At 35.2% G+C, this 14,296-nt stretch overlaps 1 protein-coding gene and 1 long non-coding RNA gene across 2 annotated transcripts; one reads left to right on the top strand and one right to left on the bottom strand.

Annotated features, from left to right (window-relative positions):
* Positions 1 to 1,807: 1,807 nt before the first annotated feature.
* Positions 1,808 to 2,632, bottom strand: LOC107674519 (uncharacterized). The gene is made up of 3 exons (XR_001632510.1): positions 2,552 to 2,632; positions 1,946 to 2,264; positions 1,808 to 1,871 (listed from the first exon to the last, which is right to left on the bottom strand). It is a non-coding gene; the product is annotated as an uncharacterized LOC107674519 (long non-coding RNA).
* A 2,704-nt stretch (positions 2,633 to 5,336) lies between these two features.
* LOC107674510 (keratin, type I cytoskeletal 19-like) lies at positions 5,337 to 10,843 on the top strand. Its single transcript, XM_016468495.1, has 9 exons — positions 5,337 to 5,621; positions 6,321 to 6,449; positions 6,755 to 6,837; positions 7,003 to 7,159; positions 7,264 to 7,425; positions 8,329 to 8,454; positions 9,982 to 10,202; positions 10,524 to 10,618; positions 10,737 to 10,843. The coding sequence occupies exons 1-9, from the start codon at positions 5,337 to 5,339 to the stop codon at positions 10,841 to 10,843; spliced, it is 1,365 nt and encodes a 454-aa protein (XP_016323981.1).
* Positions 10,844 to 14,296: the final 3,453 nt, after the last annotated feature.

Genomic DNA, 14,296 nt, shown 5'->3' with positions numbered 1-14,296 from the left:
GGTGCTTTCCATTGGGCAGAGCCAATTTTTGATTTGCCCCCCTCAGATTTTTGAGCCAAGTGGATTTTGAATGCAGCTTCCAAAAGACAAAACATAGCCGATTAATATGTTCTATATTTAATACAATCACACCGGCGTGATTATAACGTCCAGTGCGTCATATCATCAGCTGCTAAATTTAAATCTGCGTTTGCTGGCTGGCGCTGAGCCAGATACAGACACGTTTTTACAGCACTGCGCATTAACCAATCACACACGATGCTGTTGAGCTTATGAATGCAATGACCAATCAGAGGTGTTCAGATGAGTCATCGCTAAAATGCCAGTGTTTTCTTCACTGGCTCGCTGACTGAATACCTCTTTCTGGCGAATTCTCTCGTTAGAAACAACAAAGTGCAAATGTGTGTACGAATCTGTAAGATATTAATTTCACAGTGTGAACACCTTAAGTGATTTTAATGGGAGTTTTTGAGAGTGCTTGAACTAGACTGTCAGTGAATGTTCTTTGATAATGTAAATGTTCTTTGCTCTCTTTCTGTACAATGAAAGTGTTATGATTAGCCTAACTTGCAATATTTTTTATTAAAATTAACTTTCAATGTTAAATTCACATTAAATATAAACTCAGTCGTATTAAAAATATGTTATGGCATGACATCCATATCTGTTAATTAAGTAAACAGACTTAATTTGATTAAATGATTAGGTTACTTTGACCATCGCCCACTATAGATTAACATAATCTAGGTGAGAATCAAGATATTTCATGATATAGTTAATGCGTTTGGGGATGTTTCCAATAAAAAGGAAAAAATAAATAGAACATAAGTGCTGTTGTGGCTGCTGTGTGTATAGTCTTTTAGTCTCTTATGCATTTTTTTAATATAACTTGCCAAACCTGAGAATTGAGTCCAAAGGCTTCCACACCATTCCTAGTAATTTGCGTAACTTTAATTCATAGGACTGGAATGCTAATTGTGAATGAGCGTGCATGCGCGCCCTATTTACGAAAGATTGGAATTCATTTAACTACTATCATATCTGACCTTTACGAAGTATTTGTGAATCCGGAGGAGAGTTTTCTGGTAAATTACTCTTCTTCTTCTAATAACGTTTTATGGTTAAAAAAAAAAAACATTCCTAAATTCTCATGATTAATCCTATTTCTTTAATGTATTTAACAATAGCACCATATATTTTACCTTGTTCTGCATGCTCTTTCAAAAGGCTTGACAAATTAAATGATTCAACACCCATGTTTCTTACTTCCTTAATGAGTTTTAACCTTTCTTTTTCATAGTTTTTTTTTTTTTTACATTTTATTAAAACATGCTCTGTTGTTTCTGCATGATTACAAAAAATACATTGATCTGCTTCATGTTTTCCTATATTAAACAGAGAGTGATTTAATCTAGTATGCCCTATTCGGATGTGAGAAATAATTGTATCTTCTTTCCTATTCCTAAAAACACTTCTTCCATTTCCTACTTGCTGCTGAATATTATACATTTGTCTGCCCTTGCTATCACAGTTCCATACTTCTTGCCATTTTTTGTTTATAAATTATTTTGTTAAATTACTCAGAATTTACTCATCGTCTTGTATACATCCTTGTACGTTACACACCTAGTGGTATGGATGCAACATCATACACACACACACACACACACACACATATATATATATGAAATATGAAATTAATTCGCACCGGATGACACACACACGCACATATATATATAGTTGCAAATATATTTAATGACAAAGATCAACAGAGTTTTTACTACTTTGCATACAGTCTCAGTTTGTACTCCGGCGCCCAAAATCTACCCAGCCTTGATAATCTGTAACGCAGTCCTCCCGTTGGATGATTTCTGCCAAAAACACGAACAGCAAGTAAGAGTGAGGCTTCGTTTCTTCGAATGTTTCTACTTCCAGAGACACGCACCTGATAGTGCCTGTAAGAGTTGCCGGGACACGAGCTCGCGCTGATCCGCCGGTATATGCACGGAACGACTCACACGGGACTCCAGTCTCTCGGGTGTCTCAGGCGGTCTCTCCGGAAACTGTTCCTTCGCCTTTGTGTTCGCAGCTGTGTCTTTGTACAGAGGAGAGGCCACACATGCCACCGCCAACATCGCTATAGCAGTCAATACAATGCACTTGGCCATCATTTCTGTGAAAAAAAAAAAAGTGTTTACAATAATGAGTGTTTGTATCAAATTAAATTAACCATAAAAATGTCCACATTCCTGCTGGAAATCCAACTTAAAGTCCCCCTGTAGTCAATGCAAGTTAGCGGTTCTAAATTCACATTAAACCACAGCTTCATGGGTTTTTTGCTCTGATTTATTTTTGGTTTTGAGTTTTTATTAGTTTCATTAATATTGTTGTTAGTTTTAGTTTAGTTTTTATTTTGTGAACACATTTTTAAGAAAATACACAGCAATGGTGTTGATTAATAGATTGGCACATGGTTTGTCTAAAAGCATATTAAAAACACCACATAGACAAATAAACAACATAAAAAACTTGATTTTCACTACAGGGGGACTTTAAGTTGTTAGCGCAACAAATTTGGAAATGGTTTCTAGCTGGTTCAGTCAGGTTTTTAATTGATCTACTAGCCATGTTGTCCAAGACCCAGTTGAAATGACCACTTGGTAGCTTGTTTGTTGCTGATCCAAGATGGTCTGCCAGCTTTAAACCAACTGAAGACCAGTTTGGACCAGCTTATTCATTCCAATGACCAGCTAGAAACCACCTAAAATATTACAGAAAAAACAACAACACCATTTCAAGATAGTTTCTTCAGCATGGCAATATTAAACAATAAGAAAAAGCAGATTTACCTGAATATTCCTCAGCCTGAAACTGTTTAGACAGAATAAAACCTTAATCCAAAATAACAGCTGCATGCAGTCCCTTTATATTACATTTGTTCAGGTTAAAAAAGGTGTGAATCAATGGAGTCAGGTCATTATTGTTCAGGAGGAGGAGCATGTTTAAACAATACGTCAAACATGACAGTAAAATGAACATGGGAAATTCAATAGTTAGTTCTGAGAATTTAACATAGCAAACATTACCAAACCAAATGATCAGGAAAGTCATAGGAAACAGCATTCAAATGAATTTGACCTCTAAAAAAGAATTAGCAGTGGATTTTTTATTCGCGTCAGCATCCGAGTTCTCATCTAATCAATTGTCCTAATGTAATATTATATGATGTGCCATCAATAAGTGACCTTTTTTAAAACTGTCTTATTGATTCAAATGAACTGATGGAGAAAGGCTGTGACAGAGCTTTTGATTTTATTGCCGAGGAGGAGTCTGTTGATTCCTTTCAGAACCATTAGTTTTATGTACCTAAAGATTTTATTCAAGAACACAATTCTCTGCTATCGTGCGAGTCTGAGGTGAACAAACAATTGCCAGTCCACTGTTGAATGCATAGCCATAAGGTATATGACATCAGATGCTGCTCAATTCGATGTGTCGCATCCTTCTTAATTTCCACTTTCCACTTTTCCATATCTTTAGCATTGGCTAATGATGACATAATGGCAATCACATTTTGTCCAATCTATTCATTTGTGGAAAACATATTAAACATCCAGTTCACATACAATGACTGAAACAAACCACTTCTATGTTGAGCATGTTTCTAATTTCTGAATTAAATTTCATTATTTTATTTTATGCATAAAGTAAAAAAATCAGGATGAAACAACTGTTCTGTTATCATAATTAAATAAAAAGCCTAATTACAAGAATGAAATGATTGAAAAGAACAACCTTTAAAGGGATAGTTCACTCATTATTTACTCACCCTTTTGTTGGTCCAAACCTGTATGACAAATAAAAATATTCTGAGGAATATCGGTAACCAAACAGTTTGGTTACGACTGAATTTCATTGTAGATACAATAATAACCTCAAAATATTTTCTTTTATGTTCCACAGAAGAAAGAATGTCATACAGGTTTCCACCGACATGAGGGTGAGTAAATGATGACAGAATATTAATTTTAAAAAATATTTCAACAAAACTGCTTCACTATTAATATTTAAAAAGCCTGTGTCTGCAAACCCAAAATCATGTGTTTCAAAGTCCTGGAAAAACCTATTTAAAGCATTTTTGAAATTACACTCTATACAAATGATTTTCATTACTCCAATGAAAGATGCATTTAAGTGACAGATTTTGGAAATCTACCAAAGTGGAATACATGCTTTTACAAGCAAAAACCCACCGAGTGAAAGATTTTCTTCAGAATGGGCCAGGCCTCACGAATCTGCACGCAAGTTCTGACAGTAGAAGTCAAAATAGTTTTGACAACATGGTTACCAATGAATTTCCATTCACTCACTTCACTCACATTCACTCAAAAGTCAACAGGTATATCCCCTAACTGTCAACAGCACCAGCTAATCTGATTTATCAGGGGTTACATCTGTACATTTCAAGAGATGGTGATCTGGCGTGGTACACTCTTAAAAATAAAGGTGCTTCAAAAGGTTCTTCAAGCGATGCCATAGAAGAACCATTTTTGGTTCCACAAAGAACTATTCAGTCAAAGGTTCTTTAAAGAACCATCTCTTTCTTACCTTTTTATAATCTGAAGAACCTTTTTTCGCCCCAAAGAACCTTTTGTGAAACAGAAAGGTTCTTCAGGTGTTAAAGGTTCTTTATGGAGCCATTTAGACAAAAAGGTTCTTCTATGGCATCGTGAAGCACCTTTATTTTTAAGAGTGTAGTTAAGAGATTAGTTTTTACTTCATTCTGAAACATGAATCCATCGATGATTGATAGTTATTTATCAGGTACATCACATTTGAGTGTTTTTTTCCCCCAAGATTAGGGAAGATGTGGTTGTGGTGAATACACAAAGTAAACAAACATCTGAAAATGGGTTTAAGATGTTGGCCTAATACTGTCACATGTATATGTATAATTAATGGTTGCATTCAAAAGAAGAAAAAGTTATAGTTTTTCATAAATGCCACTGTTAATACTTTGAACTGGCAAATGTCCAATACAAACAATCAGTTTATACAATAGTAAAATAGTTAAAGATGTAATCTCTCTAAGCCACAAATCATTTTACAGGTTTTTGAAGGTCAAGGGTGTGATAGCAGGTTTTTGAAGTCAATGGTTTTAATTTGCATCTGGGCACAGGCGGGTCTCGCTCACATTCCATCTATTCACTGGAACTGGAAATCTGACACCGTGTGGGATGCAGCAGGGCTATATAAGACAATCTTTAGTGCAAATTAGTTTAGGTGTTTAGTTTCGACATTGAAGGACATACTAACTTAGATCTTCTCACTCAGCCATGTCGGTTCGTCACAGTAGTAAGACGTTCACCACTCGGAGTGTGTTCGGGTCATCTGGCCTGGGTTCCTCTGGTGGATTGGTCATGAACGGATTGGGGAGTTCAGGGGCCTCTTTGTCTTTCAGTGGACAAAATTATGGCAGCGCTGGGGGCTTTGGTGCCCGCATCTCCAGATCTTTGTCCACTTCATCCTTGACGACGGCTGGTTATGAGGTCACGTTGCATGCCAATGAGAAGCAGACAATGCAGAACCTCAATGACCGCCTGGCATCTTACCTGGAGCGGGTAACACACCTTCTTTTGGTTAACTTGAAAATGTAACAGAAATGACATCTTATCTTCTTCTAATGAATACTGATGAATGTTTTTTAAAACACATATTTATATAAAAAATCTATACTTAAATATTTTTTACAGTTAGTGTATAAAGTCAATAACAAAGTAATTTCTTAAATATTAACTTTTTAAAAATAAAATAATTTTACTTAATAAATGTTATCTTGTAAAAGTCGGACTAGAATCCTAAATGATTTTTTAATATAAGAGAGTGTTCTTCTTTGTTATGGACCAATGCATTTAATAAATGTATTAATTATACATCATATTCTATTTCTTTCATATTCGTATACATTTAATTGCATTAGATTTTTTTTTTAGAAAAAAAATTAAATAGTGAATTTAGTGAATTTGTTAATTTTACGTTTTAGTAACATTGAAATGCATTTGGGTTACTGTATGTGGATAAAGTTGTGGTCAAATGTTCATATAATCATTTATAATGGTTTTAGGCTTAATTAAAAAATTACAATAATTTTATTTCTGTAATTCTAAATCATATCTATATTTTTGAATTTCCTAAAATCAAAAGATACAAGATTGAACATTACAAATTCAGCTGCATTCATCCTTGAGTTTTTATGTGTCATGCTTCCGTCTAGTCTTTAATGATTTTCTGAAGGTCTGCGCATGTGTTTTGTGTTTTAGGTGCGCTCTTTAGAGCAGGCCAACAAGAAACTTGAGCTGCAAATTAAGGAGTTTTATGACAACAAGATGCCGATGCAGAGCAAAGACATGAGTGCTTATTTCAAAACCATTTTGGAGCTCCGCACACAGGTAGAGCTGCTGTCAATCATCAGAAGGATCACACCCCTGAACTGACAGAAATGGCATGAGGTGAACACTGCCTCACCCAATGCCATTATGCCATGCTTTGTGTTTCAAATATCATAAATACCACAGGGCAATCCTGTTCACAAAATGTTTAGCATGTTTACAGCTGATGTTAACAAAAACCTAAAATACAGTTTCGTTTAAGAGTAATTTTCCCCCTATTTTTAATGCATGCATAATATTGTTATGCTAATTTGAAAGATATATTAACATCCCTTGATTAACCACACATTCCCATTTGTCCAAAGATTAACAGCCGTTTTATGGAGAACGCTAAGCTCCGTCTGAAGCTGGACAACACCAGGCTCACAACTGAAGATTTTCAGCTGAAGTATGTGATGTGTAACCCAACACGTTCACATTTTCAGATTGCAGATTTCTTTTTAATTTGGAGTAGAATTATACAGCATATTCAATTTTCAGTAGTGGTTGCTTCTTCTTCAGGATTATAACTTATGAAATAGCATATATTCCTTTTTCTCCTTGGCTGTGGCAGGTATGAGACTGAAATGAACCTGCGTATGGTTGTGGAAGCGGATTCGGCTCGAATGCGGGGGGTTCTGGGAGAGATCAAGTTTACCATTGGAGATCTAGAGAACCAACTTACTGGACTGAAAGAGGAGCTGCTGTACCTCAAGAAGAGCCATGAAGAGGTCACCTTCCCATTTGACTGTAATCTCTCAAATTTATTAACCAATTATTTCACAAGAACAGTTTTTGGAAGAATTATTGCTCTTTTCTCTCCTCTTTTCCACAGGATCTGCATTTGTTGCGAGAGCAGCAAAGCGGCTCTGTTAACGTGGAGATGGACTGTGTATCTCAGTCAGACCTTGACAAGGAGCTGCAGGAGATGAGAGCTCAATATGAGATGCTTATTGAGAAAAACCGCAGAGAGGCTGAAAGATGGTTCCAGAGCAAGGTGAGCCAGTAGGACAAGTTCACGTCTTCACCTTCAAGAAAACAATATATAAAAGATATAAAAAGAGTGGAATGTAATTCATTGTCTCATTGTTTTTTTTTTTAAAGGGGTCATATGATGTTAACTTTTATAAAGAATATCTCTTTGGATTTGAGACTTTAGTCTTTGCAACTTTACAGATCTTCTTTATGCACCAAGAGCTTGTAACACTCCAAAGAGAAAGGAAAAATTGAAATCGCATCATATGACCCCTTTAACATAAATCATCTATTAATAACGGAGATGCCAGCTGTCTGATGGTATGCTTTAGAACAACGGACTGTCTAAAAGGAATGTGATTGCTATATTCAAGTAATCGTTAAAGTCTTTTTGCTGTCAAAACTTCCGACTTTTGAGTTTTGTTTTTGTCTGGCTTAGACAATTGTAGGGGCAGGAACTGATAAAGTGAAACGTATTTAAACTCAGTCTATCAGAACATCCTAAGGTCATCCAACATACTCTCATGGCAATTTATAACTATTATGTTTTGGCGAATTGGTGGCAAATTTGTATGAATTCATACAATCGCATTTGTACATTTTTGTATGATCTGCTTACATCTCACTGAGGGTTAGATTTAGTGGTGGACCTTCATGGTTATTTTCTAAAAATCATACATTTTCATACTACTGAAATCGTACTAATTCATATTCACCACCAATACGCCAAAATGTAAAATAGTTTCTCATGAGATTGGGTTGGGTCATCAGTTCATTCTGCAGTAATACAACAGTTATGAACTCGAATGTAGACACACAGCAGGCAATATTCAGAATATACAGGTTACAGATTCTGACTGACCAGACCTGACTATTTTTTATTATCATGTATTCCTCATTACCTTATCTGTGTCATTATTTTTAGGCAGAGGTGTTGCAAACTCAGGTGACCACCAGCTATACTGAAATCAAGACATCTCAGACTGAGCTCACTGATCTGAAGAGAACTTTCCAGAGCCTGGAGATAGAACTACAGGGGGCTCTCACAATGGTACACTCATGCTCTTGTTTTTTTGTTTTTCTTTTTTGAAGCCATACCTTTCTCTGACAGGAGATATATGAAGATCTCTGCTTATTTTTCATTATTATTCTAGACAGAAATGCAGTAGAAATGTGTAGATACATTTAAGGTGCAGCCACATTTTCAATTGTTTGGTAAATTTTATCAGAAAGCTGCTTGGTTTAAAAGATACTTCTGCTTCAATCATTTCAGTAAGAATCGGATTCGAGTTTCACATCAGGGTGAAAAGGTTCCCCATACAGATTTCACTCATGTTCAAGTTGGACACACGATTTCACCGCAGTGACCAACAGAAAGCTGCTTGGTTTGAAAGTGATCCACACAGAAGTAATTTTCAAACCAAGCAGCTTTCTGTTTATCTAGGCTACAGGTTATGCCAGTAGCTGGCAACAAGCTCCTATTTAAAGAGTGAGTCACTGAATCATTCAAACGATTCGTTCAAAAACACATGTTCATTCCAGAAAGTAGTAAGCGACTGTATTATGAGCAGTAAATAATTCATTCAACTGATTTGTTCAGACTTGTGCAATTCAATATCTCACAATTCTGACTTTTTTTCTCGCACTTGCGAGTTTACATCTCCCAATTCTGATTTTTTTTTCTCAGATCAGAGATCTAAAAGTTGCAATTCTGAGAAATAAAGTCAGAATTGCAAGATATAAACTCACAATTGCATGTTATAAAGACAGAATTATGAGATATAAATTTGCTAATTTTCCAGTTTGTATCTCGCAATTCTGACTTTATAACAAGCAATTGCAAGTTTTTTCCTCAGAATTGGATTTTATAACTCGCAACTGCGAGTTTATATATCACAGTTATGAGAAATGAAATAAGAATGGCAAGATATAAACTTGCAATTGTGAGAAAAAAATTCAGAATTGCAAAAAGAATCACGAGATATAAACTTGAAATTGCGAGAAAAAAGTGAGAATTGCAAGTTTATAATAATTGCGAATTATAAACTTTATTTGTTTTATAAACAAATCCCTTTATTTCTCGCAATTGTGAGTTTATATCTCACAATTTTGAGAAAAAAGTAGTCAGAATTGCGAGATATAAAGTCACAATGGCAAGAATCATAAAGCCAGAATTGTGAGATAAAAAGTTGCAATTACCTATTTTATTTTTTATTCAGTGGTGTAAATGGGCTTTCATAGATAGCTGTATGCATACATTTGTTGCAGCCGTAAAGCAAAAAGTAACTGACAATATTGTGTCTAAAATATAAGGTACTAAGTATTAATTTCTTGTTTATTGAATGCTATAAAAACAATGACACTCACAATAAATCACCATGGTTTGAATATCACCATGGCTGTGATTACCAGAAACCATAATTTCCTGTCCAGTCTCTCATTCTCAAAATCCTAATAAAAAAAGTGAATTAAAAAAATGAAATATTTGGAATAGCTACTGGACTTAACATGCGTTAAATTATGATATTTCCACTTAGGTATTTAATTTACGTACTATGTGTATACTCATTCTACACAGAAACAAAACCTGGAGCAGAGCTTGGCTGATGTAGGCCTGCGCTATGCGGACCAGCTGAGTCAGCTGCAGTTGCGCATCGACCACCTGCAGGAGGAGCTACAGAGACTCAATGCCAACATCCGACAACAGGCTTCAGAGTACCAGCTACTGCTGGACATCAAGATGAGGCTGGAGATGGAGATCGCTGAGTACAGGAGGCTGCTGGATGGAGAAGCTCACACGTACGTTGAACAGATTAGTTTAGCTGTTTTCAGTAAATTGTGAATATCAATTAAAGGGAAAGTTCACCCAAAAATGAAAATGACCCCATGATTTACTCACCCTCAAGCCATCCTAGGTGTATATGACATTCTTCTTTTATTTTATTCAATATAACTCTGATTGCATTCGTCTGAAAGAAGAAAGTCATATACATCTAGGATAGCTTGAGGGTAAGTAAATCATGGGGTAATTTTCATTTTTGGGTGAACTCACCTTTTAAGTTGGCGAGCTCATGCATTGTGTCAGCTATGAGACCCAGAGCATATCATTGTGTCCTGTAGGACCTTCATAAGCACGTCTGCATCTTCCATGACTAAAACTTCCGTGACAGAGACAGAAACGGTGACCAAAACGGTGGAGATAAAGGAAGAGGAAGGTGAGTGAAATGAAATGCTCTCCATTGGTCCGTTTATTCAGCCAATACAGTGTAGAAATGAATAAAACCAGACAGTAATACATATGTTTGAATACATGTGTCTGTTGAACCCTTACAGAGCATAACCCTCACCTCCAGCGCAGAGTGAAGGTCATTGTGGAGGAGCTTGTGGATGGTAAAGTCGTATCTTCTTCTGTTGAGGAGCAAGTCCAAGAAATTAGCTGAGAAGAAAATGTAACAGCAAAAAAACAAAAAAAACCCCCCAAACAATCTTGCATGTAATCTACAGTATACAGACAAATGTTAACGCTATAGGGTGACCATACGTCCTCAATTGCCTAAAATGTCCTGGGTTTAGCTTTGTTTTCCTGTTGTTTTTCATACTGAAGGTAATGATTGAAAAGTAGTTTGGCCAATACCGTGCAGGCACTGTAAATAATCGACCAATCGTGGCAAACGAGAAGGCGGGATCTATCACCCTGTTGAAAAAACCAACATATGCTGGTTAGGTATGTTTTGAAGCTGGGATGCTGGTTTGAGCTGGTCCTTTGCTGGTTTATGCTGGTCCTTTGCTGGTTTATGCTCGTCATGTGCTGGTTTATGCTCGTCATGTGCTGGTTTATGCTGGTCATGTGCTGGTTTATGCTGGTCATGTGCTGGTCTTAAGCTGGTCGGACCAGTTTAGGACCAGCACATGACCAGCTAAGGACCAGCAGAAACCAGCAAAGGACCAGCAAAGGACCAACATAAACCAGCTCAAACCAGCATCCCAGCTTCAAAACATACCTAACCAGCATATGTTGGTTTTTTCAGAGAACGGTCAAAGCGATGCATATACGCGTACATAAAGTGAATGAGACCTGTAGAGAGCACATCAACAGGAAAACAAAGACAAAACCTGGACATTTTAGGCAATTTAGAAATCTTAGTCAGGATATGTACGGGAAAAGAGCACTTATTGTCACCCTAGTTAATGGAACGATTAAATTCAATATCAATGATTAACAGTTCTGTGGCAATAAATTGTTGGAATTGTGTTTTTTTTTCTTGCACTAAGAATAAAATGTGTTTATAATTAAGTATACATTTAGCGTTCCTATTTTGTCATCCATTCACCTGTCAGAGTTTGAATTGTTTACTGTGGTGTTAATTTTGGTGTGTTTTGGATACAAGCCACTAGGTGTCGCAGTACATCAATTAAAAGTTCGGCTATAGTCTTACAATAAATAACGCAGGTGAGGGTTGAGAATATGAGAGAGTAAAATCGTGGAATGGAGAGAGGGTGAGTTTTTTTGTACTAAACGAAAATCAATTGTGAACATCACTTGTGTCACTCAGGAAATGGTTAAATTGATTAAAATAAAGTAAAATAAAAAAATAAGACAAATATAAATAAATAAAATAAAAACAATATAAAATCAAGGTTAATAAGTAAAGATTTTTATAAAAATAAAAACAAAAATAAAGCAAATAAACATATCTAAATGTTGATATGTAGGCCTACTTCTCTATGAATGCAGGATACTGGTCACTAGGTGTCATAGTACATCCAGTGTGTGTGCTGTGATGGTCACAGGTGTCTTTCCTGTTATGCAGTACATATCCCTATCATATATCAAATGCTTTTGTGCCATACGTGAGTGCTATGAAAAACGGACATTTCAGAAATCATTTAAATATGCTGATTTGCTGCTCAAGAAACATTTACTATTTATTATTTATTATTATTAATGTTAAGAACAGTTTTTGCTGCTTAACATTTTTGTGGAAATCCACTCAACCACTCATACCACTCAAACGTTTCTGGTAAGATTTAAAAAAGAGAGAGAAATTATTAATTTTATTCATCATACATTAAAGTGATGAAAAGTGAGTGAAGAGTGAAGACATTTCAAATGATCCAAAAGATTTCTATTTAATAAATGCTTTATTACATTTAATAAATATATTTGATAAATGCAAATAAATGCTGTTCATTGAACTTTATATTTATGAAAGAATCCTGAAAAATAAAATGTATCACCATTTCCACAAAATATGAAGCAGCACAACCGTTTTCAACATTGATAATAGTAAGAAATGTTTCTTGAGCAGCAAATCTGCATATTAGAATGATTTCTGAAGGATCATGTGACACTGAAGACTGGAGAAATTATGCTGAAAATTCAGCTTTGTCATCCCAGGAATAAATTACATTTTATAATATATTAAAATAGAAAACTTTTATTTTATTTTTTTTTTTTAATAATATTTCAGTATTTATTTATTTTTTCTTTATTTTTGATCAATGAAATGCAGCCTTGGTGAGCAGAAGAGGCTTATTTCAAAATCAACAATAATTGTAATGTTTCCAAACTTTTGGCAGGTATTTTAAAGGTGTCCTTGAATATGATTTCACTTTTTTAACTATAGTTAGTGTTTAATGTTGCTGTTTGAACATAAACAACATCTGCAAAGCTACGACGCTCCATGTTCAATGCAAAGGCAGATATTTTATTTTACAGAATTCGCTTTTTAAGGCCTACAACACACGGCTGGTAGGGACTTCAACCAGCTTCTTCATATGTTGGTGACATCACAAACCCTAAAATTGACATAAACCCTGCTCCCAAGAACATGCAACAAAGGGGGCGAGGCCATGTTGGGCTGAAGAAGAGTTGTTGTAGTAGAGTGTTACTGTTATAAATTAAACAATTACTCTACAAAAATGCTACACCGCAATCATGTATTCTGCTGTACTAAAGCTTTAATAAGGATAAAACCATATATCAAAAGCTAACATAAACAGCAGTAGCATTTACAAATAACAGCGTATCTACAATATGAGACAACTACAAAAAACAGCAACACAGGTTCAATGATAAAGCAATATTGATGCCATTGTTCACATGGTAACGAAGCATGAACACATTAGAGTACACCCCATAATGAAAATAGTTCACCCAAAATGAAAATTCTTTCATCATTTACTCACCCTCAGTTTGTTCCAAACCTGTATGAGTTTCTTTCTTCTGCTGAACGCAAAAGAAGGCATTTTGAAGAATATGGGTAACCAAACAGTTGGTGGACCCCACTGACTTTCAGTATGGAAAGAAATACAATGGAAGTAAATGGGGACCAGAAACTGTTTAGTTATCATCTTTTGTGTTCAGCAGAGAAAAAGAAATTCAAACACATTGGAACAACTTGAGGGTGATTAAATGATGACAACATTTTCATTTTTGGGTGAACTATCTCTTTACTAATCTCAAAAAATGGACACCCTCATGTAAGCTTACCGTTAATCGCATATTGAGCAATTACTAACTGCTTAAGTATCTGAGCTTGACTAATGCATATTTCTGCTAAACGTTTTTACAACACAAGTTCAAAAAAAGATTTTTTTAACATAGATTAAATATAAGTTTAACATATAGGGTCAAGAACATGCTAAATAATAAAGCCATGTAATTTATTACATTAAATGATGTAATTTTAATTGGATAAATTAATTAAATACCTTTTTAAATCCATATATGTTCTACAGATTAAGCAACTAAGTCCAAAGGATAACACAACGATAAAGGGTTTGGTTAATGGTTAAATAATTTTTTTAAGCTGTGTAAAATTGAAACACTTTAGACAATATTTCTAGATGTGTGATCGAGCTAAACCAGGTTTAATTTTGTGTTCACAATG

This window comes from Sinocyclocheilus anshuiensis, unplaced genomic scaffold (genome assembly GCF_001515605.1).
Source record: "Sinocyclocheilus anshuiensis isolate Anshui unplaced genomic scaffold, SAMN03320099.WGS_v1.1 scaffold572, whole genome shotgun sequence".
Classification (NCBI taxonomy): domain Eukaryota; kingdom Metazoa; phylum Chordata; class Actinopteri; order Cypriniformes; family Cyprinidae; genus Sinocyclocheilus; species Sinocyclocheilus anshuiensis.
This window is presented reverse-complemented; position numbering and strand designations above follow the sequence as displayed.

Bases quoted from the DNA above. Each gene is read 5' to 3' on its own strand.
- LOC107674510 (XM_016468495.1), top strand. From the start codon at position 5,337: ATGTCGGTTCGTCACAGTAGTAAGACGTTCACCACTCGGAGTGTGTTC. The intron at 5,622-6,320 runs GTAACACACCTT...TTTGTGTTTTAG, and splicing joins TGGCATCTTACCTGGAGCGG to GTGCGCTCTTTAGAGCAGGC. The intron at 8,455-9,981 runs GTACACTCATGC...CATTCTACACAG, and splicing joins TACAGGGGGCTCTCACAATG to AAACAAAACCTGGAGCAGAG.